At 35.8% G+C, this 26,281-nt stretch overlaps 1 protein-coding gene across 4 annotated transcripts in view; it reads left to right on the top strand.

Moving 5' to 3' along the window:
• LOC136036718 (coiled-coil domain-containing protein 39-like) overlaps positions 1-26,281 on the top strand; it is a gene marked incomplete in the record, with an annotated part of 149,037 nt that overhangs the window by 3,003 nt on the left and 119,753 nt on the right. The window contains 3 exon segments of one of the 4 annotated variants that reach the window (XM_065719063.1): positions 7,565-7,641; positions 20,569-20,688; positions 22,281-22,427. In XM_065719063.1, the coding sequence (XP_065575135.1) occupies positions 7,639-7,641; positions 20,569-20,688; positions 22,281-22,427 (270 nt within the window). 4 annotated transcript variants of the gene reach the window in all.

Here is a 26,281-nt window from a genome sequence, read left to right as displayed (position 1 = left end):
GAGAGAGAGCCAGATTTCTCGGTATTTTCTGAAAATGATCAGAAATTAAATTTTTAAAAACAAGTTTTTTCAACTGAAAGTAAGGAGAAACATCAAAACTCAAACCAAAAAGAAGTTATTACGAATATGAAAGGAATTGGCCCTTCTACAAGACCCTGTTCTTTACGCTAAGGTTTTGACTTTGTCCTAATTCCTTAAGATCGATTCCTGAAACACAGTGGCAGTTTAATTAGAACAATAAGCTTTCTTCTGAAATTCTAAAAAAAAACTTTAGCGCAAAGAGCAAGGTCTTGAGAAGTAGGCAACCCCTTTCATGTGCGTAATAATTTTTGTTCGTTTTAAGGTTTGAGGTTGCTCCTTACTTTCAGTTGAAAAACTTGCTTTTTTTATTTAATTACTTACAGATAGTATTTTAATGGGAAATATACGGAACAAGTTTTTCAAAGAAAAGTAAAAAGCCTCATCAAACCGAAAATGAGCAGAAATAAAGTCAAATAATCTTCAAAGTAAAACCTATGGAGTCCAAAAGAAAAAAAACAAAACGATACAAAATATTTTTTCTTTGAAAAAACTATGTCAACAAAAATGAACAGAAATATATTTAAAAAACTTATCTACAAAACAAGTTTGTAAAGAGTCTCGTTAAGCCAAAAATTAGTAAGAATAAATTCAAATAATTTTAGAAGTGTAAAATTACCACAAAGGCTGACAACCCCCACCCCAACTTCAAGACCAGAACATAATTCGCATTATACTGAAAATAAAATACGTTTTAAATATTTTTACTTTTTTACTTTAACAAATAAAGAAGTACAGTATTAAGACTATAATGAATAAATATCAGAATACGTATATCAAACTGACAATACACAGTTAACTGTTTTTTTTTTCTTTTTTTTTTCTTTCTTTTTTTTTGTAAATACAAATTATGTTTTGCTCTTGAGAAGACATGGGTGTTATCAGCCATGCTCCTTTTACACGGAAGGAGATTTAAATTTTATTTTGAAAAGTTATTTGAAATTAATGTCTTTTTCAAAGGAAAGTAATTGAGAAGAATTTTTAGACCGTCCACAAGAAATTTTAGTGGGAGAATTTTCAGCGAGAATGGAATTTTTCAGAGGGAATTTTTTGGCGAGGTGAATATTTTGCATGAAAAAATACTTCAACTAAGAATTTTTTGTTTGGGTTGGGGTTTCATGGCATTATTTGAAAAACCACTTGAAAACAGCAAAGTTTTTTTCAGCTGAAAGTAAGGAACAATTGTAAAGCATAAAACGAAGAGAAATTATTCGGTACATATGGGGGAATTACCACTCTTCAGCACCTCACCCATTACTTTAAAGTTTAACTTGTCCCAAATCTTCTAAAACACAAGCGCTATTTAATTAGAGTAAGAAGCTTTTTCAACAGTACTAAAAAAAAATTTCTTATTCTAACTCATTACTTTCACTTGAATTTTTTTTCATATTTAATAATATTTAAAAGATGAAAATTTTACGTTGGTACTGTTATTATGTGGATACTACCCTCGTTGATTGCAAACAATCAGATGGCAAAGCTTAGGAATCTATTATTTTCAGCTTTGAACGCTGTTTGGTTGTTTAACGTGAAATTTATAATAAAAATGCAGGAAAACTGATGTTAAATACTATTAATAGTGCTACCAGGGAATCCAGGCCCTTCAATTTTATTTCTTAGGGGGGATACTAGAAAGCTTATAGTAAGGAGGACCCCATTGGACACCAGAGACTATAAAACAAAAATAAAGAAACAAGGGAAGGAGAGCAAAAGCTTACGACAATGCTTAGTAAAACTGAACTCCGAGAATTCCTATCTAATCGTGCATAAGTGGGTTATTCAGAGTAACAAAGTAAACAAAGTATCAAAGTAACAATAAGCAACTTGCATAACTGCCTTTGCCCCGTAAACCAAAGTTGCCCCTTAAATCAGTAAATAAAAATATTGAAGGTTATAAACGAATTCTTGTAGGTGTTTATGCAGTTCCTAACTTGTCTTTTTTTTTCTTTTTTTTTGTATCGGTATCATCACTCCAGTTATCGAAAAGGAGAAATACCCATCTCAGTGAAGTTCAAATGGGCCAATTATGTTGCTTCGGTTCTCTGTACATAAATAGCAACGAACACCACACTGCCTTTCCATCACAAACACCAAAAACAAGAAAAACATTAGGGAATTTCTCAAGACAGTGGGAAACAAATTAGAATGAATATTTCGGCCCTATGTCCAAGGGCCGTCCTCAGCAACACAAAAATATATAAGAAGAAACAACTTACAAGAAGATCAAATCAATAAAACTAAAATGAAAAGTTTTCCAAACAGTCCCTGCATCCTTAACTCAGCCAAGTTTAACCAGGACTGATAAATAAATTGTGATGAAACGAGGCAATTCATTGAAATGAAAGAAAAAGATTTAGAAACACGTTTTTAATGCCAGCCTAGCTTTTTTGGCTGCTGATCTCATAGGTCTATTTGTGACAGGTTCTGTGTTAGTATCTATTGTTTTTAATATTTCGTAAGGCAATTTTTAATTATATTTGTGTATAGAGCATTTAGTGAATATTTTCCTAAGTCCCTATTTAAGCCCCAAAACATAATTTACCTCCCATATATCCAAAAATCACTATAAATCTTAAAAAAGTATGCACACAAAATAATTTGTATGTTGTATTTACCAATGATTTGAAAATCATAAATTTCCTAAATTCTGGTAAAGATAAAACTCCAGTTACTCGCCAAAGAGGTGTCTTTCAAATACCATGCGACCGAGGCAAATTCTATGCAGGGAGAACCCACCAGAATTTCGAGAAACGCCTACAACAGTATGAGGATGATATCACCAAAGCTCTGAATTCTAATATTACTTCTGTTTCTTTCGATTCTGCTTTAAGCAGCCATGTATTTGAAAATCCTAGCCACAAAATATTTTTTGAAGAATCCGCCATTATTAGCAATGACCTAGGCATAAAGCAAGTTGTTCGAGAAGCAATTGAAATCAGACCTAAGATTAATAATAATATTTCCTTAAATAGGGACTTAGGAGATTATTCACTAAATACTCTATGCGAAATTTAATTAAAAATGACCTTACGAAATATTATGAAAAAACCAACAGATATTAATACAGAACCTGTCACAAATAGATCTATGAGATAAGCAGCCAAAAAAGCTAGGCTGGCATTAAAAACGTGTTTTTAAATCATTATCTTTCATTTCAATGAATTGCCTCTTTTCATCACAATATATTTATCAGTACTGGTTGAACCTTGCTGAGGTAAGGATGCTGGGACTGTTTAGAAAAACTTTTCATTTTAGTTTTATTGATTTGATCCTCTTGTAAATTGTTTTTTCTTATATTAAATAAAAAAAAGTTTTTTTAATGAAAGTAAGGAGCAACATTAAAACTTAAACAAACAGAAATTACTCCGTATATCAAAGGGGCTTTTCCTCCTCAACGACCCGCTCTTTACTCTAAAGTTTGACTCTTCCTCTTAACTCTGTTTTTAAAATAGTAAGAAACTTTAGCGTAAAGAGCGGGGCGTTGAGGAGGAAAAGCCCCTTTCATATACGGAGTAATTTCTGTTTGTTTTATGTTTTAATGTTGCTCCTTACTTTCATTTAAAAAATTTGTTTTTTTATTTAATTTCTAGACGTTTTTGAATTAATGCATGTTTTGATCTTGGCTCTCCGCACATATATAATTAAAGGCAATTTGCATATTAATTAATTGCAATTAATCGGAAGATTTTGAGAAAAAAGAGCGAGGGAGGAGGCTTAGTTGCCCTCCAATTTTTGATTACTTAAAAAAGCAAAAAGAAATTTTAAATTTTTACAAACATTTTCATTGGTAAAAAAATATACGTAACTTACGAATCAACTAACGTAACGAACTTCTATATTCGTATGTTTTTATTGCGTATATGAAGGGGTTCAACCCTCGTCGATACCTCGCTCTTTACATTAAAGCTTAAATTTTGTCCCAATTCCTTAAGAATGACCTCTGAGTCACAGAGGCCGTAGAATAAATAGTTAAATTACTAAAAATACTTTAGCGTAAAGAGTGAGGTATAACGAGGAGGTAATCCCCTCATATGCGTAATAATTTTTGTTTGTTTTAAGTTTTAATGCTGGTCCTTACTTTCAGTAGAAAAAACTTTTCATGTTTATTTTTTCATTGTTTTTTCAAATAATACTAGAAAATCCTGCGCCCCCTTCATTGAAATTCTCTTCCCCCATGAGAAATTTCTTCATGGAAATATCCTCCCACGCAACCTCCCCTCAAATCCCCCCTAAACAAAACAAATCCCCCTGTAAACGTCTGTACACTACCCAGTAACCATTACTATATGTAAACACAGGCTAAATTTTGTAACTTGCAGCACCTCTTACGGGGACTGCGGGGGAGTAAGTCGTCCTCAAAGACATAGTTATTACGTTTTTCGACTATGGTGAATAAAATGGCTATCTCAGAATTTTGATCCGGTGACTTTGGGGAAAACATGAGCGTGAGAGGGGGCATAGGGGTCCTCCAATTTTTTTGGTCACTTAAAAAGGGCACTAGAACTTTTAATTTCCGTTAGAATGAGCCCTCTCACGACATTCTAGGACCACTGAGTCGATACGATCACCTCTGGGAAAAAAAAACAAATAAACAAGCATCCGTGATCTGTCTTCTGGCAAAAAATGCGAAATTCCACATTTTCGTAGATAGAAAATGTTGCTTTGCTCCACAAGCTTTTCTTCGGGCCATTTGCTTGTTTTGTTTTGTTATTTATATTAATAAACCCATCTTTCTCTCTCACTAAAAAAAAAGAAGAAGCTTGAAACTTCTACAATTAGGTTCTCTGATACGCTGAATCTGAAAGTGTGATTTTTGTTAAGATTGTATAACTTTTAGGGGGTGTTACTTTTGTTGGGTATAACTGATCTTGATGAAACTTATATATTTAAAATCAGCATTAAAATGTGATTCTTTTGATGTAACTATTGATATCAAAATTTCATTTTTTAGAGTTTAGTTTACTATTGAGCCGGGTTGCTCCTTGCTACAGTTCGTTACCACGAACTGTTTGATACTTTTGTATTGCTGAGGACGGCCCTTGTTCATAGGGCCGAAATATTCATTCTAATTTGTTTCCCACTGTCTTGAGACTATTGTTCTTTTTGTCAGTGTTTCTCTATACATTTTGTTAAATGCCAGCAATTGATGAGAAAAAACAAACACGTTACACGCCCAGCAACCAGCTTGTGTTCGAAGTGGAGGAAGGGCAGAAGTGGCGAATATATGCACCATCTTGTGCGTAATATCCTTGTGGAGTGTGAGCAAATTGATGAATCTATTGTTACTGCAGGTTTATGTGTAAGTCAAGCATTCGATTCCGGTATTCAAGGACAACTCCTTTTTAGCGCATAGGACGCGGTCTTGACAAGTCGGTAGTCTTTAAATTATGTGATTTATATTGAAAACTTGCAGTGAAGATTAAAATTAATCCTCAGAGTGGGATAAAAACTTCTGCTATCATCCCAGTTCAAAAACGGATTCATCTTCTCCACCGTTTTTTTTAAATAATAGTGTAAGTTGTAATTGATAATAAGCCCAGCACGTAGTTAAGTCGAACTTTATCTTCTTCTAGATCTCTCTTTATTGAATCAATTTAAAAAGATTTTTCCACAAAAGAAGTTTTCCAAAGAAAAGTAAAGAGCTCTATTAAGCCAAGAATGATAAAAAATAAAACTACCACCAATCACTATTAATAAATAAACAAAACTCAAAACCATCAGAAAGTAACATGAGTAGGACGGATAACCCCTGTGTCTTCTCAAGACTGGATCTCAATTTAAACTTAATTTACAAAAATAGTGTCCGATGATTGTTAGTTAACCGACATTTACTTACATTTCATCGTAGAGGTTTTGATAATTTTTCATTTATGAAAGTAAGAAAGATGAAAACATTTCAAGTGTATTTTGTTTTCAATAACGGGCATATTGTGTTCTGGTCTTGGGAAGGCATACGGGTCATCAGCTTAGCTCATGTTAATTTTTGCTCGTTTTGAGTTTGACTCGGCTATTAATTGTAATTTCTGTTCATTTTGAGTTGCATTTATTTATAGATAGTGATTTGTGATAGTTTTACTTTTATAAGATTATTTGACTTTATTTTTGCTCATTCTTGGCTTAATGGAGCTCTTTATTCCTCTTTGAAAAACTTGTCTTGTGAAAAAAGTTTCTTAAATTAATTACTGTCCGTGCTTTATTGACATAGTCTTTTTTATGGGAAAAACAGGTACTTGTGTATTATTCAGAACACACTCAATAAATGAATTTAGGTTCTTCCGTTAAACAAACTGCGATGCAGGTACATTTTAATTAAATATTTCATATATAGAGGTGGTTGGGTTAGGCTAAGTTAGGTATTTGATATAATGCATCCCATCCCACCCCCTAATGTGCAGATATATTGCCCAAATTGACTTTTCTCAAACATGACCTTTTGTTATACTTCCAAAAATGCTCTTTCTCGTAAGAGTATAAAGTCATGTTATGTCCATTGGTGCACTGTTTTGTTGTGGGCAACAAACTCTTATCTTTGGCAAATCCCAAATCTTCATTTCAAAATCCGTCTTTGTGGCTATGAAACCGGATTTTCTCAGCAAAATTCTTGAGTGTGTTCTGAACTGAATTTATTCAATTGAATAATTATCAAGTACCAAATATTTAGTTAAAATGTACCTGTATCGTAGTTTGTTTTACGAAAGAACCTAACTTCACCTATTGAGCGTGTTCTGATTAATCCACAAGTACCAGAAAACATTGTATATCTTTTCGGATTTCCTCTATAAGAATTCATAGTATGGGTTACTATTTGTATATTGGAGAAACTTTTTCAGCAATTTTTTATTCTGACAGAAACAGTATTTTTTAATTTTATAGCTTCTGAAGTTGACCTAAAAAATAAAACTTAATATCCTTCACAAAATATTCTTTCTATGCTTTTTGACAACCTAGATACACTTACACTTTTACTTATTCAAATTGTAAGAACAGAAGCAGTAATAGTAGTATCCCCCAAAGTTTCAACTTAATACTCCCAGTTGTTCTTGATATATTGCTGAGGTACCTTATTGGCAATCAATTAACACAATGCCTTTTGATTTATTTTAAAGCAACATTTAGTTTTAAAACTTCATGGGCCAATTGCATAATTAGTGGGGGTTGATATGTCTATTGTCCCTAAAGATATAGTTGCTGGACTGTTCTACTATGTTGAAAAAAATGGCTGTCCCATAATTTTGACTGGATGCGTTTGGAAAATGAATGGGCTTGAGAAAAGACTACTTGCCCCACAATCTCTTATTAGTCTTAAAACGGGTACAAGACTGTCGCGCTATAATTGGAGTGCAAGGAGAAGGACCTCCCCTTTCATTTATTTAGTAAGAAAACATTTTAAACAAGTAAAAACAAAATGAAAACATCAAGACCGTATGTGTAGTAAAATTTGTAGTAAAACTTTATTTATTTAACGACTTTATTTTCTGGCAAGATATTCGAATTTGAACCTGATGATGATTGGAAGCTGAGATGAGATAATAATTGCTGCATTGAAAGTAGTTGCAGCTAATGGTGAAGTGCTGAGAAGAAAGAAAATTAGTCATAGGCCTGTTGAAAGAAGTCTCAACTGACATTGCTGTCAAGAGGAGACTCAAATCTCTCTGATCAAATCAGCACAGGACCTTTTAAAATTATTGTTTGAAAAAATCAATCACCTGACATCCATAGCTTAGATAAGCGTATTACCATCTATCATTAATATGTATAAGAGTCAAGTTGGCCTCAGAGAACATATTAGAAAGACCTATGGAGGGTATTTGGCCAAACAAGTCAAAGATCTATCTCTTCTATTTATGAAGAATGCTAGAATTATTAATCACTAAAAATTCTTAAAACAATATAAGAAACTAGATTTAATTCCACACTCTATGAGACCCAGAGTAAAAATATCTAGTAAGAACTATAGATCTGCTTAACACAGAGCTGGCTTAATCTTTATTAACCATGAATTAAATGACCTACAGCAGCCAAGAAACATGGTTTTTCAACAGATAAACACAATTAGACAGCAATTGAGTAATATTCTTAGCCCAGAAGAATCACTAAAGTTGGCAAGATTCATGACAAAGATTTTAAGTTTGTTTTTTCAATAACCAGAAAAGTACATATAGATAAGCTAGAAAAACTTGAATTTGAGAAATTTGCTACTAGGGTTACACACACTCCTAGAATGTCATCAGGTCCAGCAGTCATCAACCTGCAATAAATAAACATTTGAGCAAAAGAAATTAGTCATTCTTTCAAAAAGATGAAAATTTTCTATTCCCCCCAAACACACACCAGTAGAACAAATTATATCCAGTATAGAGTCAGCTATAATTCTAAACAAGACAACAATTAATGTTGATCCATAAGATATAAGAAGCTTGGTTTCTAATTTCCTCAGGAAAGGTTTGTCTGAAAAGAAACATATTGAGGAGAATCTAACAAAAGATGAAATGAAGGTCCTCACAGATTTCAAGAAAGATATCAACATCATAATTACCAAAGCTGATAAAGGCAATACAATAGTGATCCTCAGTGAGACTAAAATATGTAAGCAAATCATTAAACATCCTGAGTAATAATAAAGTGTATGAAAAAGTTTATATTAATGCTGTAAAGGTTGTTTATAGTAATGTCAAAAAAGCTCTGGATAGTCTCAGTCTTACCAATAAGATTAATGATCAACTTTACCAGACAATCCTTCCTGTCAGACCAGTGATTCCTAGTTTTTATAGTGCAACCAGATATACCCCTTAGACCTATTGTTTCAACAGTAGGTTCAGCACACAAAAGTTGGAAAAGATATTTGGCTGGTATTGCTGGTATTTTAAGATTCATAACTCTCAGCAGTAAACACACAATAAGATATACTAAATAAGCAGTTGAAAGGCTAAATAGCATCAACATCTTGGAGAATACCACAATGTGCAGTTTTGATGTTGTATCTTTTTTTACCAGCCTACCCTTGCCCTGTCTTATATCAGCTTTAAAAAAGGATGATTCCAGGGAGGAACTGACTAGCTTGGATACCACAGACTTCATTATTCTCATGTTCTTATGTCTCAGCAATGTTTACTTCACTATCAGACATCAAACTTATAATCTGATTTCGGGCATACCAATGGGATCAGCCTTGGTACCAGTTCTCAGTGAAGTGTCTCTACAGCATATTGAGACTAATATATTCAAGCAGGACTTCAAGGATCTCCAACTCTACATTAGGTATGTAGATGATTGCTTAATAATTTGGAATGTGACAGAAAACAAATTAAGATCCTTTCTCAATATTTTTAACCAGCAGGACCCAGATATTGAACTTGAAAGTTAGGTTTGACCCGAGTGTATACAGAAAGCCAAAACATAGTGATAGATATGTGAGATATGACTCCTATAACCACCCTATTGTTGAAAATTCTCTAGTCTATTCCTTGGTGGATAGAGCATTTCTAGTGTGTTCCTCTGATTTTGAGCTGAAGGCTGAATTTGATCATATAAAAGATGCTCTGATAGGTAATGAATACTCCCAAAAAGTCATTGACAAGGTTATTTCATGGAGAAAGATGAGTGGAAAGACCAAGAGCTCTATCCCTAAGATTGAAGAAGATAAACCCTTATCATCATTACCTTATATTAAGGGCATTACTGACATTTTAAGCTCAAAACTCACTAAGCTTAACTTTAAGGTGTTTTTTTTCCTTCTGGAAGGACTATCTCCTCCTTCTTGAACAAAGGCGAAGATAAGATTACTTCAGATCCACCAGGGGTATATGAAATTCCTTGTAGCTGTTGTGATACTTATATAGGATGTACCATGAGACCTCTACATCACCAATTAAAAGAACATGCTGATTCCATTGATGCCTGCCTTAAAAAGACAAAGCAGAGGAAGATAGTTTATCTGTATTGGCCCATCATATTTTTGAAAACCCTTCTAACTCCATTAAGTTTGACCAGGCCCAACTTATTACTATTGTTCCACAAGTATTAAAACAGAAAATCAGAGAAGCTCTGGAAATTACTAAAAATAAACCAGCCATCAATAAAGACCATGGTGAGTTCCACATTAGCAAAATATGGGAACCCGTCACCCATAGACTAAAAACTCTATCCCTCTCCTACAGGCCCAACCTCTTTAAAATCTACTAGGATAGCAGCCATCAATGCCTCTACCAAAATTCAGGACATGTCACAACAGTTATTCCCAGCCAATGAGCCTGCTCTAAGTTTGTAAAACTATCTCTTCCATAAAACCCTTATATGTTAACAATGGGCAATTGACATGAATTATAGCCCTTTCCCCAAGGGCTTGGAGGTATCAAACATGGACTATAGTTATTTAACATTTGAACCATTTTGAGCAAAATAGCTTTCTCAATGTTTTGATTAAAAGCATTTGGAGCAAAAAGTTGTATGGGGCTGATTGTCCTCCAGTCACTCTTGACTTTTAAAAAGAAAACTAGAACTTCTCATTTAAAATTAAATAAGGCTTCTTTGAAGTCTATACAACCACACCTTCCATAAGAACCTCATATAACCCTGGGGCATAACATACAACCCTTACCCTTTGGCTCTTGGGGCTTTGTCAGCCCAGTTGGCATTGTTATATGATACTTGTACTGTTTGGAAGTAAAAGCCTATCTCAAAATTTTGATCAGATGCATTTGGGGAAAAGCTAGTTGCCCTTTGATCACTTTTGACTCTTAAAAAGGAACTTATCATTCAATTTTTATTTAAGTGAGTCTCCTCCAAAGTTTATGCAACCACCCCTTTCTTGAAAATCCCATGCACTGAGCCATAGCTTACAATCCTTACCCCAATGATATGGAGATTTTGTCAACCCCAAAGACATTGTTATGTAATCTTTGGACTATTGTGAACAAAATGCCGATCTCAAATTTTGATTGAATGCATTTGGAGAGAAGAAGGCATTAGGGGGACTAGTTTCCCTCCAATCACTTTTGAACAGTTTGTGGTAACAAACTGTAGTAAGGAGCGACCCGGCTCAATAGTTACCGAAACTCTAAATAATGGAATTTTGATACCAATAGCTACATCAAAAGAATCGCATTTTAATGCTGATTTCAAATATATAAGTTTCATAAAGATCAGTTATACCCATCAAAAGTTACGAGCCTAAGAAAATTTGTCCCATTTTAGAAAATAAGGGGAAACACCCCCTAAAAGTCATACAATCTTAACAAAAATCAAACCATCAGATTCAGCGTATCAGAAAACCTTGTTGTAGAAGTTTCAAGCTCCTATCTACAAAAATGGAATTTCGCATTTTATGCCAGAAGACAGACCACGGATGCATGTTTATTTGTTTCACTCTTAAAAAGGACATTAAAACTTCCGATTTACAATCGAAAGAGCCCCCTCTAAAGTTTATACAACCTCCCATTCCATAAAATGTGCCTCTGGTAAGAAAAATATTTAGTTAACGCTATAGATTTTGCCTCTGATTAATATAATAATAAGAAAAATTACATATTTTGAAGCTAATAGGCTTGAATGTTTTTGTGCCTTCATCAAGCTTTACCAAAGACAGCATCTTGATGTGTGCTGGATCTCAGCAATGCAATGTGTACTGGAACTGTGAAGGCTTTGGAATTAATGTTTCATATGTGTGAATTTCATAGGTTTCAAATTCATTTCTAAGAGAAATTGTACAATTTCATAATTAATTTGTAATTAAGAAAAATGAAATTGAATATTTTTAAGACTTTTGATGAATAGTAAGGAAGGATAAAAAATGTGTCCACCAAATTTTCATTCTTAGGTTAATAGTTGAAAAATTAGTGCCTGAATCATTAAACATCTTTAGTCCTCAGTTTTATTGATTATGAACAAGCATTCGATGCGGCTGAGCAAAGAGCCTTAGTGAAGGTCTTTTCCTTGATTGATATACTAGATAAATACACTAAAGTGATTAGTGCTGTGTACAAGAATAATACTGCTGCGAATAAGGTAGGAAATGAAAATAGTAGCTGGTTTTGTATTAAAGCAGGAGTTGTGTTCTATGCACATTTATATTGATCATCTTGATGGACTTTGTCTTGAAGAATGCAGAAAAGGCTGTAGGAGAACATGGAACAAAATGGGAAGGAGAATTTTTCCTGGATTTAGATCATGCTGATGATTTAAGTAGATCAATGAAAGTCAAAGCAAAATTAATGAACTTCTATAAGTTTTGCAAATTCAAGGTGGTAGAATAGGTTTGAAAAATTATTGTCAAGAAGACCATGTCGCTAACACTAGGAATACGTGAAGATAAAAAGGTGATGTTGGGTCACGAAAAGACCAATCAAGTGGATAGTTACGCTTACCTTGGTATTACTATTGGTAAAGATGGTGGGTGGCTTAAAGATGTTTAAAAAAAGAATAACCAGGGCTCAGGGTGTTTTTTCATAGTTGAAAATAGTAAGAAAGGTAAAGAAATGTTTAAGGAAAATGGGACCCTCCTGGGAGGGTGTAAAGAGTGGGTCTTTGAATAGATTGGGATACTGCAGTGAGCTGTCAGTAGTAGTAGTAGCAGTAGCACGAAATTTTCTGTCGATGGCATTTCAGATCATGTAGAATTTTCCTTATGCTGCTCAGGGTTGCCAACTGGACATATTTTGTGTCAAAAGGACACATTCCTATATGCTAGGACATAATGACAAAAAAGGACAAAAAAGTGACACTTTTTAGAAATTTGGGAATAAAAAAGGGGGGAGGAATTTATTTGTCAATTTATGACATAGAACCAAACATTTCCTAACTGGATATTCGTTTGGGTAAGAGAATATTACTTTTCCATAAAGGAATGATTTTCAATATTCGTTTTAGCATCCAGGTTTTGCTAGAGATGTTTTAAGCAAAGGATCTTCTAAAAAAAAAAAAAATTAATGTATATATGAGTTTGTTGCTTTTACACTAAGTCATAATCAATTAAATTTGATTACGACTAAGTCATAATCAAATTTAATTTGATTAAAATCAATATATGATTTTTTTTTTATTTTCATTGTGGGCTATTGATGTTATTGACCACTTTGAAATAGGCTTACAACTCGTCTTTTGGTCAACAATACGACTGTTAATAAAACCTGTAGTTTTGATAATTCAAGATGGACACATTTTAGCAAAAATGACACAATTTTGAATGCCTAGTGAACACATTCATGAACCAAAAAGTTGGCAACCCTAAGGTCACTAGGTACCACAAAAGTATCATGGTCCAAGAACATGACCTTAAAAATCCAGAAACTTTCCCGGTCGTAATCGATAACAAGTACACTATTGGAATTTCACCTAGATTTCAATTTTTTTTTTGATGGCCAGTAAGGCTCTCCAAAATTTCTTTTTTTTTGTTTTCAAATTCCTTTTCTTTAATTCCATCAAAGAAATAACTAATCTTCAGGAAATATTAAATAAAAAAAAAAATTTTTTCACTGCAAGTAAGGAGCAACATTAAAACTTAAAACGAACAGAAATTACTCCGTATGTGAAAGGGGTTGTCCCTCCGCAAGACCTCGCTCTTTACGCTAACGTTTGACTCACACTTTTTAAAACAATAAAAAAAAACTTTAGCGTAAAGAGCGAGGAGTTACGGAGGGACAACTACTTTCATACACGGAGCAATTTCTGTTTGTTTTAAGTTTTAATGTCGCTCCTTACTTGCAGTTAAAAAACTTGTTTTTTTATTTAATTTTTGAACGTTTTTGAATTAATACATGTTTTGATTTTGGCTCAAAGCACATGAATAATTAAAACGAAATTTACATAATTTTTTTTTGCTAAATGGCTTTCTCATAGTTTTGATCGGATGATTTTGATAAAAAAAAGAGGTGGCGGAGGGGGCCTAGTTGCCCTCCAATTTTTGGCTATTGAAAAATGCAACTAGATTTTTTTATTTTTTGTACTAGCATTTTGGTTAGCAATAAACATACGTACCTCAAGAATTAACTTACGCAATGAACATCTATATTTGTGTATTTTTATTACGTATGTGAGGGGGTTTTCCCCCTTGTCAATACGTGGCTCTTTACACTAAAGCTTGAAATTTATCCCAAATCTTAAAGAATGACCCCTGAATCACAAAGACCGTAGAATAAATGGTTGAAATTACTAAAGATACTTTAGCGTAAAGAGCAAGGTATTGTGGAGAAGACGAATCCCATTATAAACATAATATTTTATGTTCGTTTTAAGTATTAATGCTGCTCATTACTTCCAGGAGAAAAAAAATAATAATTTAGTTTCTCGTTTTCTTATGGAAATTCTCTTCCCTCATGATTAATTCCTCCATGGAAAGATCCTCCCACGTAGCCCATCCCACCCCAACACGAAAGAGTCCCCCTGAAAACGTCTGTACATTTCATAATGACCATTACTATATGTAAACAATGGTCAAAGTTTGTAACTTGCAGCCCCCCCCCCCCGTGGGACTTCGGGGGATTGAGTCGTCCTCAAAGACATAGTTAGTAGGTTTTCAACTAAGCTGAACAAAATGGCTATCTCAAAATTTCGATCCGGTGACTTTGGGGAAAAATACACGTTGGAGGAAGCCTAGGTGCCCTCCAATCTTTTTGGTCACTTTAATTTTCGTTATAATGAGCCCTCTCGCAACATTCTAGTACCACTGGATCGACACGATCACCCCTGGAAAGAAAAAAAAAACAAAACAAAACAAATAAACACGCGCAAAAGACAAAATTCCACATTTTTGGTGATAGGAATTTGAAACTTTAACAGTAGAGTTCTCTGATATGATGAATCTGATACTGTGATTTTCGTTAAGATTTTGTGACTTTTAGGGGGTGTTTCCCCCTATTTTCTAAAATAAACAAAACCGTAAAAAAATGTATAATCCTCATTTCGATATCTTCTAAAAGAAATCTTTGGTCAAAAATCTTTAAAGTCATCTGACTATGAACAAAATAGAAAACTTTCACTAAATTTATTGCCAATAGCAGACGTTCTTGTGAATATACTTCTGAGGCAGACGCTACAGCTTCTTTCGGTATTTTTCTCTTAGCTTGGTCTGTTGTCAAGCTTTCTGCCGTGACACAAGCTATCTTCACTCCCAGCTTCTTCTGAAGTGTAAAAGACGGCGTGGTTGTAGCTAGACGGTTTCTGTTGTCAGTTTTGATTTCCTTTAGCAAACTAGTATCTCAGAAACAACATTTACAAACAGGATCAAAAACATAAAGTGCACATATTTTGCATTACGCTGCACATATTCTGAAAGGGTGGATTCCTAAAATGGTCACCTGCATTCAGGGCAGCTTTTCAGTAATCCAGTACACTAGCCGTAGCAACATCTCTGGGTGACTCTACATGTTCTCTTCTTTCCTTGTCGATTACACTTTTGACCAATCCTTAGACCTTACATCCTTCTGTGCCTCCAGAGGCGCCCAGGGCATCAACGAGAAGCCGCCAGTCATCCCTCATGTGCGCCGCAGCAAGGACATCTTCCCACGCCGGTTGAAGGGAAGCATTTATGTTTCGCAGGTCCGTCTGATAGGTGCGCCGCAGTGTATTGCGCTGCCTGCCTCTTCTTCTTCTTCCTTCTGGTTGCCTCTGGAACGTCGCTTTCGGGATCCGGGAATCGTCCATACGAAGTACATGCCCCAAATATTTCCACCGACGTGTCCTAATGACATCTGTCACTATGGGTTGTCCGGTCATCCGTCTCACCTTCTCATTAGAGATTTTTTGTGACCAACGGATGTTTAGTATTCTCCGGAGACATGTATTCTCGAAAGCTAGAATTCGCCTTTCTTGCTTGTTTTTCAGATGCCAGGTTTCGGAAGCATATAACAGGACGGGATGATGTTGCTATTGAATAGACGAAGCTTGAGTCGGAGGGGGAAATTCTACGACCTCCATATCGGTTTCAGTCTGTTGAATGTGCCGGAGGCCTGCCCAATGCGGCATGATGTATCTTTTTCATTTGATCCCGTATTTAACATTGTGCTCCTAAGATATTTAAATTCTAGAACCTGCTCAATGTCCTGGTTATCGCATCTCAGGTGTAAAGGTGAATCGGTTACTGCCATACTTTTTGTTTTATCAGCGTTGATTCTTAGTCCCATAAGTCGGCCTCTGTCACGTACATCTTCTAGAAATTCTTGTAGTTTTTGTTTACAGGACTCAATAAGCGTGATATCGTCGGCAAAGTCTAGATCATTAATTTAGTGTTCTACGTTTAATTGTATGCTTCTGGTGCCAGTGTTACGGAGCAGATGGTCAATGGCTAGTGCAAACAGGAAAGGTGACAAGACACAGCCTTGTTTAACACCAGAAAGGACACGAAAGTATCTTGTCCTTCTTCCTGATGTTTTAACACAGCATTCAGATTCTTCGTATAGAGCCATTATGAGGGCTATTAACTTCTCAGGGATCCCATAAAAGGTTAGTAGTTTCCATAGAGTCTCCCGATGCAGCGAGTCAAAGGCCTTTTCAAAGTCTATAAATGCCATGTACAATTTGTTTTGCCATTCTCGGCTATCATCAATTAACACCCTTAGTGTGAAGATCAAATCGGTACATGAACGTCCTGGTCTAAAACCATGTTGCTCTTCTCTCAAGTACTTGTCAAGTGGACTCTGTATTCTGTGAAGGATTATTAGTGAAAGAAGTTTGCCAGGTATGGATGAGAGACTAATGCCTCTCCAATTCCCAGGTATTGTCTTATCGCCTTTTTGAAGAGTTTTATGAGTGTGCTGCGCCTCCAATCTGTTGGTACTTTTTGTGTCATCCAAATTTTTCGGAACAAGGACAGCCATATTGATATGCATGAACTGATTGATGCCTTATCAACTCCGCCGTGATACGGTCTTCGCCTGGTGCCTTGCCGTTTTTTAATTTCTTTGTGGCTGTTAGTAATTCGTCAAGAGTCGGGAGTTCTGTATTGATGTCAAGCTTGAGGAAAGCTATAGAGGGTACATCTAAAAGCTCATCAGGCGGTGGTCTATTCAAAAGCTTTTCAAAATGGTTGGCCCATGTTTCATCAATAGCCGATCGTTCGGTGATGAGAACGCCATCGGGATTTCTTACAGGTCCATCTTGAATCGGTTTCTTGCCTATTATTACATTCGTTAGTTTATAAAGGGTCCTCGAGTCTCCTCTCTTCGCTGCATCTTCGGCTTGTATTATTTTTGCTCAATGTAGTTTCTCTTATATGTCCGTGCACTTTTCTTGATTTCTATGTCGATCCTCCTATAATCATTTTGTTTGTGTATTTGTACACTTGGTACATGGGCATCCAAGAGTTGGCTTTTTATCTTTTTCCTTTCAGCGATCAGGTCCCACGTCTTTTGGGAGAGCCATTCATCATTCAATTTTGGACGGTACCCAATTGTTGATTCTGCCACTTCTTGATAGCATGACTTCATACTCTCCCATATTGCCTCACAATCTGCATCTTCGGACAGAACGAGGGTTTCAAACTTATTGGATAGTTGAACACTGAACAACGTTTTCATTTCATTTTCTTTTAGCTTTGCTGATGCGAAAAGTGGTTTTGCAGGCAGGGGGCACTTTCTTGTATGTTTCATTAGTTTCAAAAGAATAGTGGCTATCATTAAATTGTAATCAGATCCTACATCTGCTCCTCTATAAGCTCTAACATCTTGTAGACTTGAGCGCCATTTCCTATTAATGAGACAATGATCAATTTGGTTTCTTATTCGACCATCAGGTGAAGTCCAGTAGTATTTATGTATATCTGGATGAGGAAACAGACTTCCCCCTATCACCAGATCATGTAAAAAGGCAAAATCAATCAGTAGTTCTCCATTGTCATTTCGCTCTCCGATGCCATGCTTTCCGAGGACCTCCGGACAGAAAGTGTAATCATTTCCAATTTTGGCGCTAAGATCTCCCAAGAGGCATAGCACATCACGTCTTGGTATGTCTTTAAAAACAATTCATTATAATAATTTATTAATTCATTATAATAATTCAATAATTCATATAATAATTCATTATAGAAGCTCTGTTTATCCTCTGTGGATGCTTCATTCGTGGGGGCATCAACATGCTACTATGGACAGCTTCGCGTGGGAACCGAGGAATCTAGCCGTTATAATTCGTGATGATACTGGGGTCCAACTTATCATAGCTTGGGCAGGAACATTTGTTAGCAGAAGGGCCACTCCTGGATCTCTGGTCGCATAGTTGCCGCTATATATAATAGTATGTTCTTTGTCTATTCGCTTTTCGCCCACACCCGTCCATCGTACTTCAGATAGAGCTAGGATATCAATTTCATGTTGAATCATTTGTTTTATGACTTGTTCCGTCTTTGAAAGCTGGGTCATGGTTCTCACGTTCCAAAAGCCCAGTTTAAGCTTTTTCTTAGCAGTCAAAAATCTTTTCCGTGGGCATGCATTAGTCGTCATCGTTAAAGGGGTTGATCCGAGGCTATTCGTTAATGTTTCGTTTGCAATTTGATTTTCCTCCAGTGCACGTTCGTGCTGCAGAGTCTCAGGTGGGGGTCGCAAGCCCCCAGCCCAACCCTCCTCCTTTACCCAGGCTTGGGACTGGCTACTGATGAAATAATCCGACAATAGGCGGAGAATCCTGAGTCTGGAAAACCCGTGTCTTCGTATATCTTGTCATCAAGTTTGAACCGTTCTTGAATCTGTATCACTGCTTTCTTGTAAAATTCACAAGTCGACACATAGATTGTTGGTTTCGTCTTCAGTACTCCTACCCTCACTTTCTCACTCACATAACTCCACCAAACTCACTTGCTCAATCACTAACAAAACTTTAGGTTTGTTTCTTTCGAGGCACCATACTCCGAACAAAAGCTTTGGGGTCTTTGGGGCTTATGAACATATATTTTTCTTGGACGTACTTTCTCATCATGAAGTCCTGGCGTTTTGGTTTCGGCCTACCACACATGGAACAGGGAGCGTCAGTTTGGAAAGGAGTACTGAATTCTGTCATTAAACTCACTACGTATGCCATGAATAACAACATCACTTTTGTCAGAGGGTTCTGAAAAGCATTCAATTCTAGATCGTGCTCGTATGTAGGGTCCTCGAAAACAATATTTTTGAAATACAGTTTTTGAGTCTTCCAAAAGCAAAGAATCCTTTTCATACAATAGTGTAACGATAACGATAGCCATCTAGTCTTACCGGGAATGGAATTTAACCTATTCACGTTGCAGAAGTCATAAAACTCGGCGAGGGGTTGCACCCTCTTGGCCATGAATGCAAAATGATTTCACAACCTTCTCCCAGGATACTTTAGCGTTTTCGGTACTTTTTTTTTGCAGGTATACGAGGCAGCAATGTGAATTTAGTGGCAAGAGAACTTAATAACTGTTACCCACGGGTGTGACAGTAAAATGTAATTGAAGCGCTATCATTTTGGGGTAAATACAACTATAAAAGTCACTTTCGGTAAGCATTAATCTCTAATATCCCTCCATTTAGATTCAGCCAGAACAAGGGCGTTACAGCCCTCTAATATCCCTCCTTTTTGTTACAGAAAAATCTTTCTAACATCTATTTTAAAGCTTCATTTAACTAAAATAGTTCGCTATATATGTCAAAAAACTACATGCAGTAATGTGTAACTGCGCATTAGCTATTGTGAAGGAGGGTCGGTGGATCATTTTATAGGCGGGGGCGGGCATGCTCCAAACAGTAGAGCTAATTACCAAAACATTCTAACCCTCATTAGACCTTCAGATGGATATTGAGTTATCTCCAGGGAAGGGTGAAGGTAAATTGATATCTAATCCCTCTTCATTTCTGGAAATATTCCGGGTCTACGCCATTATTATGAGAGTAAAGAGCAACATCAAACCCTTATTTTTTTAGGAGGGGGTGCCCCCTCATCAACTCCTTTCGTGGTCGTAGAATGTCTGGATGATGTTCATTCAATCAGAAACTGAGAATTCTAGTGCCGACATTAAAAGTCAAGAGTAATTGGAGGGGGACCAGCCCCTATTATATATTTTTTTGATATTTGGTCCTTTTTTAAACCCCTAGGACGTCTGATTTACATTTTGAGGCTTCCATTTTATTCAGAATAGCTGAAAATATCTATAAGTTTGCGTCTAAGGATGACATAACCCACAGAGTACCTGGAAAATGGGCCATAAATTATGCCAACTGTAAATTATTTAAAGATATATTTTCTAGTGCGAATAGGAGTGGGGGCATGTTTGATCTTGGGAGTCTAGTGGCCTCTAGCTTATGGTTTCAAATTTTATTGATCAAAAATAGCCAAGCATTTCGGATTTTTGGGGGAGCGGGTGGGAGTAACTTCAAGGAATAAAAAATTCGACAAATTATTTGAAAAAGTAAAAGTATTATAGCGGTTGAGGATATTTGTCCAAAAGTATGTGTCCAGTACACACATGGTTGATGAAAAACATTCTAATAATTCATAAATATGCCTATTAATTCGCTTCATATGCCAAAGCTAACGCGATACATTTTTCAGGTGAATGAACTGCGATTAAAGCTGTCGAAGGAGGAAGCATCTTACAACTTCTCGACAGAAAGAATAAAAAATGCGGAAACTGCTCTAAAAACATCTAACAGTTTGTTCAGAAGTTTAAAAGTAAGTATGAAGAAATGACTTATATTGATATCAATTAAAAAAAAACACGGTCCGAAAAATAAGTTTTTCAAAGAAAAGTAAAGAACTCCATTAAACCAAAAATGAGCAAAAATAAAGTCAATAATCTATCAAGCGTAAAATACCACAAATCAGAATTGATGAACAAATGAACCCATAACGAACAGAAATTACAATAAATAGCCGATTCAAATTCAAAACAAGCAGAAATTAACATGAGTAGGGCTCGAAACCTCTTTGCCTTCCCAGGGCCAGAACATAATTTGAACTTTACTGAAAAAAATTCAAATGAATGTGTATTGTCAGTTTAATATACACATGCTGAAAAATATTAATAACATTTTATTGATTAAAGTTGTTAAATTAAAAATATTAAATTTTTTTAATTGTTATTGATGATAGATGTAATGACACATACTACCTTCAGTGGGCACTTGGCTGTAATCTTTAAATATGCAAATGTTAGCCCAGTAAGAGGCAAGAACAAATGTCAGGAGAAGTGCAACCATCATCTCCTGAAGCGAAGTAAAGCGTTTTAGGAGCAGGGTTACCACCTGTAGCAGGAAAGTACTATTATAGCACTATTATAGTATCATGTGTTGCACTGTAGCATATGTCACATTGAATATATAGCTTTTTATCTTATATGACCAAATTGAAAATACATACATATAAAATAGAATTACATGATGTGTCTCACATCAAAATATATGTCTGAAATTTTTTTATGTATGACAATAACTTAGATACATTTAGATACGAGATGTGAGTGTGTGCGTACATTTTCCCATTCAGCGCTCTGATCAGCTCAGGATACGTTTTTATTCCTTTACATTAAAAATATAAAAAAATGACCTACAACCTAATCTAAGTACACTTAAACGAACTATGCGAGGATTGAGGTGTAAGCCGCAACACGTTAAAAAAAAGCTTTGACTGTAGCAACAAAAATCACTGTGTAGCACGCAAATTTGGGCAATTGTAGCCCTTTAAAAACTGACTGTGGTGGCAACGCTGTTTAGGGGTTAACACTTACATGCACACGAATCTGTGAACTGCCAAAGATGAGACAATCCCCTTGTCTTGGGTACAGTTTTGATTTTGTGCACTTTTTATTAATACAAATCTGTAGAGGGAAAAAATATCATCAAAATTTTAGCTAGACACATAAATGTTGCTTTTTACCTATAAACCCAAGGATTTGTTTCTGAGAAGGCAAGGTGTAGGACAAACAGGAATAACAAACTGCACAGAAAATTCACAGAATTTTTTTTGAGATATTTACTTCAGATGAAAAAAGAAATTACCTCAGCGGAGTTGGTATCCTTCATATATTCTCCAAAAATTAGTTTCATTTTTGCTACAGTGAAAGGAAAATACTTAAGAATCAAAAAGTGCTGGTACATGCTTCTGAAAGTTGTAATTAAGGTACCTTTAATAAATTCATAAGAGGAAGATATCATTGATTAGAGCAAGTGTTACCTAAAAATAAAGAAACTAAATTTGATGTCCTAAGTATATTTTTGATAAGCTTGCTTAAAAGTAACATCATATTTAACTTACATATTTTTAAGGAAACAAGGATGGAAATGCAGAAAAAGGTCGAAAGCAACAATGAATGGCTAGAGAAAGAGATAGAAGAAACTGAGAGGCTTAATTTAATATTGACAGACATCAATGAGGACACGAAGGAAAAGGAGCAGAGTATATCCATTTTTAAGGTACTTCTTTTTGGTTTTGAGGTGATGAATAATACTTTTTGAACAAAGGAACTTTTACAACATCAAACTGCCGAATTTGTCGTTTTCTGTCAGTTAGCCTACATTATATAAAAAAAGAATATGTTACATTGTTGGTACATCATAAACATTGTCGGTACATCATGCTTTGTTGTCAGGTGCATCAACTCACAACATTATAAAAACATTGTTTCTCTTTGTCAGGTACAGTATAAAAACATACAGTGATTGTCCTGACTGGCCTGTCAATCGAAAATAATAATAAACAAACTGACACATAAACAATACACATGACACATTACAATTTTCATTTATTTAGGATTTCAACAAACGCTGGTACAAAGCTCCTTCTGTAACGCTTAGTTCTTTCATTGATAGGATATAGAACCGGAATTTTTTGTGCTTATCATCGTGGTAAACAGAACTTTTGTTGCCAATAAGGGGCTCGGAGTAGATATTGAAAGCTTGGATTACGACGTAGGTTATTCCCGATTCTAGTGCAAAAAATAACACGTCGGGCTGCCAAGGTGGGGAGGCGGAATTTCTTGAGGAGGAGAATGTGAGACACTTTGCCTCAACTGTCAATAATTCTCAGGGTACTTCTGGATAATACTTCTGGATAATTTCAACCCTATCAGACTGATCCGCCATAAGTCCAAAATGCCACGCCAGGCAAGAATGCTCAAGTGGTGGACGGATAAAAGATATGTCAAAGTGGTGGATGCTTTTGGACATAACATTTTAGCAACAGCTTAAGGAGAGACAGAGATCCACTAGCATGTTCAATAATAGAACAAATGTGGGCCTCCCATTTGATATGGATCGTCAGTGTGACCCCTAAGAGCTTAGTTTTGTTGTGATTATTTCAATAAGTATAGGAGTTGTAAATGATGGCTTTGATTCAAGAAAACTAAGGGTAGAAAAACAAGAAAATATAATATTTTATTTATGAGGATTCATTTTCTCTTTTGCCTGGGCTGCTTCACTTGCAACGTCTCTGAGAATTTCCATTGCACTGCTCTATATATTTTTTCCGACTTATTAAAATTCCGTATAATACAGACATGTATGTCTGTATTATATTCCATCTAACTAAGTATGAACTTAGTTAAAGGGAATCGGACATTTTGATTTTTTAAACATTAATATAAATTCAAAAATTCACACAAATATGTGAATTACACTGAGACTATCGGAAAAATCATAACAAACTCTGGGTTGGTGGAAACGTGTAGTAAAATCCTTTCATTAATTTTTTATCTAAAACCAACACAGTCGGGCAGCCGAAAATTGTCACGCAAATGAAAACGAAGCTTTAAGTAAATTAAGAAATACTTTTTTACTTATTGAGTTTTATTTTTGGATCGCTGTAGAGTTGAGACCTATTTTGAAAGGATGAATTCAGAACCCTTGGGAAACTTAAAAATAACTTTATTAGTCAACTAAACGTCTTTGAAGTACAGGGAGGGGTGAATGAGCAAAAATTTATTAACTGTATTTATTATGGCGAGGCAAAATTCAAACTCTTGTTTTTAGAGATTCTTGTTCGTTTCAAGCTTCAGTTGCATATTTAGTTTAAGTTCCACTCGTTTTAGATTTATTTACTCTTTTATATTAGTACCTGTTGTATCAAACAGTTTGTGGTAACGAGCTCTAAGAAGCGACCCGGCTCAATAGTAACCAAAACTCTAAAAAATGGAATTTTTATACCATTAGCTACATCAAAAGAATCGCATTCTAATGCTGATTTTAAATATATAAGTTTCATCAAGTTTAGTCTTACCCATCGAAAGTTACGAGCCTGAGAAAATTTGCCTTATTTTAGAAAATAGGGGGAAACACCCCTAAATATCATAGAATCTTAACGAAAATGACACCATCAGATTCAGCGTATTAGAGAACCATACTGTACAAGTTTCAAGCTGTTATCTACAAAAATGTGGAATTTTGTATTTTTGCCAGAAGGCAGATCACTGATGCGTGTTTATTTTTTATTTTTATTTTTTTTCCAGGGGTGATCGTATCGGCCCTCTTGTCCTAGAATGTTGCAAGAGGGCTCATTCTAACGGAAATGAAAAGTTCTAGTGCCCTTTTTAATTGACCAAAAAAATTGGAGGGCACCTAGGCCCCCTCCCACGCTAATTATTTTTCCAAAGTCAACCAATAAAAATTCTGAGATAGCCATTTTATTCAGCGTAGTCGAAAAACCTCATAACTATGTCTTCGGGGACGACTTACTCCCCCACAGTCCCCGTGGGAGGGGCTACAAGTTACAAACTTTGACCAGTGCTTACATATAGTAATGTTTATTGGGAAGTGTACAGACGTTTTCAGGGGGATTTTTCGGTTGGGGGAGGGGTTGAGAAGAGGGCGACATGTTGGGGAACTTTCCATGGAGGACTTTGTCATGGGGGAAGAAAATTTCCATGAAGGGAGCGCAGGATTTTCTAGCATTATTTAAAAAAAACTCAATGAAAAAATAAATATGAAAAAGTGTTTTCAACTGGAAGTAAGGAGCAGCATTAAAACTTAAAACGAACAGAAATTATTACGAATATGAGGGGCTCACCTCCTCCTAATACCTCGCTCTTTACGCTAAAGTATTTTCAGGAATTTCAACTATTTATTCTACGGCTTTTGTGATTCAGAAATACTGACGTGGGGATGAACCCCTCATCAAGGAGGCACACTCGTGCCTCTATAAAGAGGCGACACACGACAATGTTAAGCGATCTTCGGTTCCAGTGGTCGCAGACGGATGGGAAGGGATGCATTTCGTAGCCCGAGCTCCAACTAAGAAACCTGCAAAATTTCATCCCCCTCCAACTTTTTTCTTCATGGGGAAAATCTGGCCGAAAGTTTCGACCTGTCAACCCAAGCCCCCCTTTAACGTTGTCCGATCGGGCTGAAATTCACAAGTTAAGGTCCCCTAGGGCCCAGGAGCTTATCCGCGAAATTTCAGCTTGATCCGATAACTCCTTCCCTGTTTTCCAGAAACCACGCATAGCCACTTAAAATTCATTTACTTTTTTTTCCTAGACGCCTACAGGTCACATCCGACATCGGATCTGGGTGTACGAAGACTCATTCGATGCGGAATTCTCCGAGTAAGTGCCCATGAAAGTTTCGTAGGAAAATCTTAACCCCCCGAAAGTTTCGACCCTCCAAACCCCCCCCCCCCCCACCCCTTTTAACGTTGTCCGATCGGGCTGAAATTCACAAGTTAAGGTCCCCTACGGCCCAGGAGCTTATCCGCGAAATTTCAGCTTGATCCGATCACTCCTTCCCTGTTTTCCAGAAACCACCCATTAGCTAATTTAATTAACGGATTTCTCTCCATAAGAGCCCATGTTAATTTGAAATTTTTAAAAGCTATTGAGAAGTTATATTTATACACATGCAAGTTATTAGCTCAGTTGGTAGAGCGTGAGACTTTTAATCCTCGGGTCAAGGGTTCAAGTCCCTCACGGGCGGTTTTTTTTCACAACATCAAAAAAATTTTGATAACACCTGGACAGCTTATCATTTGAGAGACGAGGAGTACAGGAATTATTAAATTACATCCACCATGGATTGTAGAAAAACGTACAGAAATAATATGAAAAAAACTTCGTTTTCTTAAAGAGTTTAAGAGGCTGCGTCCCAAAGTCGAACCTTAAAACGTACAGGAATTAGAAGAGGCAGTTGGGGGGCTGCCGCCCCCCAAACCCCCAGCTTTTAAAGACTCTTTTGTACAGGTTTTTTGTTTTTTTGCTAACCCCCAGCTCTTGGCTTCGGAAAGGCCCTCTTTTAATTAACAAAAAATTGAAATGAATGAATAATGGAATAACTTCGAA

Source organism: Artemia franciscana, chromosome 15, assembly GCF_032884065.1.
Source record: "Artemia franciscana chromosome 15, ASM3288406v1, whole genome shotgun sequence".
Lineage (NCBI taxonomy): Eukaryota > Metazoa > Arthropoda > Branchiopoda > Anostraca > Artemiidae > Artemia > Artemia franciscana.
Note: the sequence above shows the minus strand (reverse complement) of the source record. Positions and strands in the feature narration are given on the sequence as shown.